This window comes from Ipomoea nil, unplaced genomic scaffold (assembly GCF_001879475.1).
Source record: "Ipomoea nil cultivar Tokyo-kokei standard unplaced genomic scaffold, Asagao_1.1 scaffold2403, whole genome shotgun sequence".
NCBI lineage: Eukaryota > Viridiplantae > Streptophyta > Magnoliopsida > Solanales > Convolvulaceae > Ipomoea > Ipomoea nil.
In genome coordinates, this window is record NW_017618831.1 from 848,644 (window position 1) to 851,731 (window position 3,088).

Genomic DNA, 3,088 nt, shown 5'->3' on the forward strand with positions numbered 1-3,088 from the left:
AAAATACCCTTTGATTATACGGCATCTTGACGGAAATATTAACGGTGGACTAAAAGTGGAACACATTCAATAACGGTGGTTGTAAAGTGGCAAAAAAAATTAAAGTGGACTGAAATTGATAACGCCCCTATAACAGTAGGACCAAAAATGGAATTCACTCTTTATTATTATACTTGCGTAACAATCAATGCCATGCTTAGATGACAAGATGTAAGTGTAAAATTATTTACACATTAAACTTATTGGCTATTTTATTTAGTAGTAGCTTTATTAGTTTTTAATTAAGAAATTAATTAGAGTTGTTAGAAGTAATTCTATTTTGGACCATGTGATATCTAATTGTGTGGATGGTATGTCTTGGAGAATAAAGTCTACGTATGAAGCTTTCAAAGAAATAAAAAGAACATGGCTGTGGTTTATTTGAACAAGGAAAAAGGCTACATTTAAGGATCACAAATGAAGCTCAATATCTGCTATAAAAGGATGCTGTTCGAAAGAAGACATTGCGGATTTTGAGATTAATATACTGAGGACACATCTGATTTACAAAGCTTCCTATTTTAATATGTTCTACTTTTAATCCTTAAGAATATTTAATCTATACTACATGATTAGTACGTGGTACTGCTAAAGTATCTTGTGAAAATTGTTTGGGTATTCGTGTGTCAGTCCTGGATAGGTGTTAGAAAGAGGGGTAGTGGTAAAGGTTGGAGGCCATCCATATTTACCTCTTGTAATACTCCTTTTGGTGACCATCTATAGTGGATTGGGCAGACATGGGTTGCCCCGCAGACGTAGGAGAAGGAGCTCCGAACTGCGTAACAATTTCTTAGTGTTTTTAAATTCCTTTATGTTTTCTGTTGTTATTATTTACACTTGCTTAAACGAGTTTAATTAATGAACATAACTGGTGCATAACTTAAATAACAAGTAAAAATACATTACTTTTGGTTTTCAAGTGTCACGGTGCAATTTCACAAGATACTGGACTCGATCTTCTAAACCTCCGCTAAATCAATTAAAGGTTGCAAAAACCTAATAAAATGCATGGTTGGAGACGCCTTTAGCTGAGTTGTCCAACTCTTTATAATAATATATTAATCCTTGCAAGTTCACGTTAAGCATGCATACTATAAATTAATCCAAAGACTATATAGAGATTGCAGATATACAGTTTAATTAATGAACATACACATGGGTAGTCTCTGGAGAAGATTAAGCCATCAATTATAAAAGCCACATGCAGTGGTGGAGCTTCTTCTATATATCATCCAATATAATCTTAATTGAACGTTAAGAGCAACTTCAAATCTAGCTAGCTTGTATCGATCAGATGGCAGCCATGAAAGTTGAAGTTGGGAACAAAGAAATAGTGAGGCCATCTTCTCCCACTCCTCAAACTCTCAACAATTACAAACTCTCTTTTATGGATCAACTAGCTCTCAACGTCAGGATTCCATTCGTCTTCTTCTACAACTCCTCCTCCGCCATTTCAGGAGGAGCCATTGATGAGCTCAAGAAATCACTCTCCAAAACCCTGTCTCTAATGTACCCGCTGGCGGGGAGGGTGAAGGAGGACAAGTTAACAGTGGAATGTAACGATGAAGGCGTCGAGTTTATTGTGGCCGATGTTGCTGAAAACATGTGTTGTTTGCTGGAAAATCCTGAAATGGAGAAGATTAAGCAGCTGATTCCTACTGCAAAGGTTTACGAGCCCCAACCGGTAGGAAAGGTTTTGCTGGCGATTCAGGTGAACCGGTTTAGCTGCGGGGGAATAGCTATTGGGTTTTTCGTTTCACACGCCATTGCCGATGGTTCCGCCCTTGCCAAATTCATGGAAATCTGGGCATCCTTCAACCGCGGCTGTGCTGTGAATAATGGAAGTGACGGATTCATTTCGAATCAGTCAAGCATCTTATTCCCTCCTTTGACGGATACTTCTTCCCTTGAACGAGCAATGAGGATGGCGGCGGCGGTGGCGGAGCAGGATGACAAACACTTGATTGTTAAAAGGTTCGTCATTCCCGCCAACGCCATAGCTAAACTCAGAGAAGATTTAACGATTACCGGGTCAGTTCAACGGCCGTCTCGCACGGAGGCGTTGACGGCGTTAGTATGGGCTGCTGTGATAAACGCAACTCCTCACCAAACTGTCACGTTATCCTGCATGGTGAACTTGCGGAGCAGGATGGAGCCGCCGCTGCCGCCCAACTGTCTAGGGAGCTTGGCCTACGGAGCCGACGTTCACTGCGAGGAGGCGAAAGATGGCGGCACCGCCGTAACCGCCGTTCAATTGGTGCAGAGGATACGCGATTCTCTCCGAGCTGTGAACGACGGAGCGGCGAGGAAGGTGTACGGCGAAGGAGGGTTGTTTCGTGCGGTGTTGGGCAGAATTGATGAAATATTGCTCAAGAAAGATTCTTGTTCAACGTTGTTCACAAGCAGTCTGTGTAGAATGGCGTATTACGAAGTTGATTTTGGGTGGGGGAAGCCCAGACTGGTGGTCAATATGCTCAAGAATTCTTCGGTGCTTTTCTTAGACGCCATTAATGGAGGAGTAGAAGTGTGGATGGGATTGCCTAAGCAAGTTATGCACACGTTAACGCAAGATCGTCACTTTCTTAACTATGTTTCTGGCTTTCCTAAACCAAAGCTATGAATCAATTCACCAACACATGCGCTACTCTCTTTAATGACATACTATTTTACAATACCCATAGAATGACTTACTATTTTACGCCCTCCGTTAGACGATATTCAGTGTGAGGATACATTCTCACACACCCAAACCGCTAAAATTAAACTTTCAACATGTAATAAGCAATTGCAATTGATAGGTGTCGAATTCTACTATTTCCGCTATTAATGCTGTTTAAAGTGACCAATTATGTGTCAAGCGACATGAAGTGATGGACTTTGGTTGCTTTAATCTGGTGATCGACATGTTGTTTGAAGTGATCAACTAGCTCTCAATTGTTTAATCTGGTGATTCCTTGTGTTCTGAGAATATTTCAGTTTTCTTTCTGGACTTTGGTTGCTTTGTTGTTATCATTTCCTGTGTTTGGTTTGTTCTATTCTTTGTATTCTG

At 40.6% G+C, this 3,088-nt stretch overlaps 1 protein-coding gene across 1 annotated transcript; it reads left to right on the top strand.

The window, feature by feature from the left end:
* Nucleotides 1-1,333: 1,333 nt before the first annotated feature.
* On the top strand, nucleotides 1,334-2,659 carry LOC109152227 (vinorine synthase-like). The gene has a single exon (XM_019299815.1). It carries the CDS (start codon nucleotides 1,334-1,336, stop codon nucleotides 2,657-2,659), a length of 1,326 nt encoding a protein of 441 aa, XP_019155360.1.
* The last annotated feature ends 429 nt before the right edge of the window (nucleotides 2,660-3,088 follow it).

Bases quoted from the DNA above. Each gene is read 5' to 3' on its own strand.
- LOC109152227 (XM_019299815.1), top strand. From the start codon at position 1,334: ATGGCAGCCATGAAAGTTGAAGTTGGGAACAAAGAAATAGTGAGGCCA.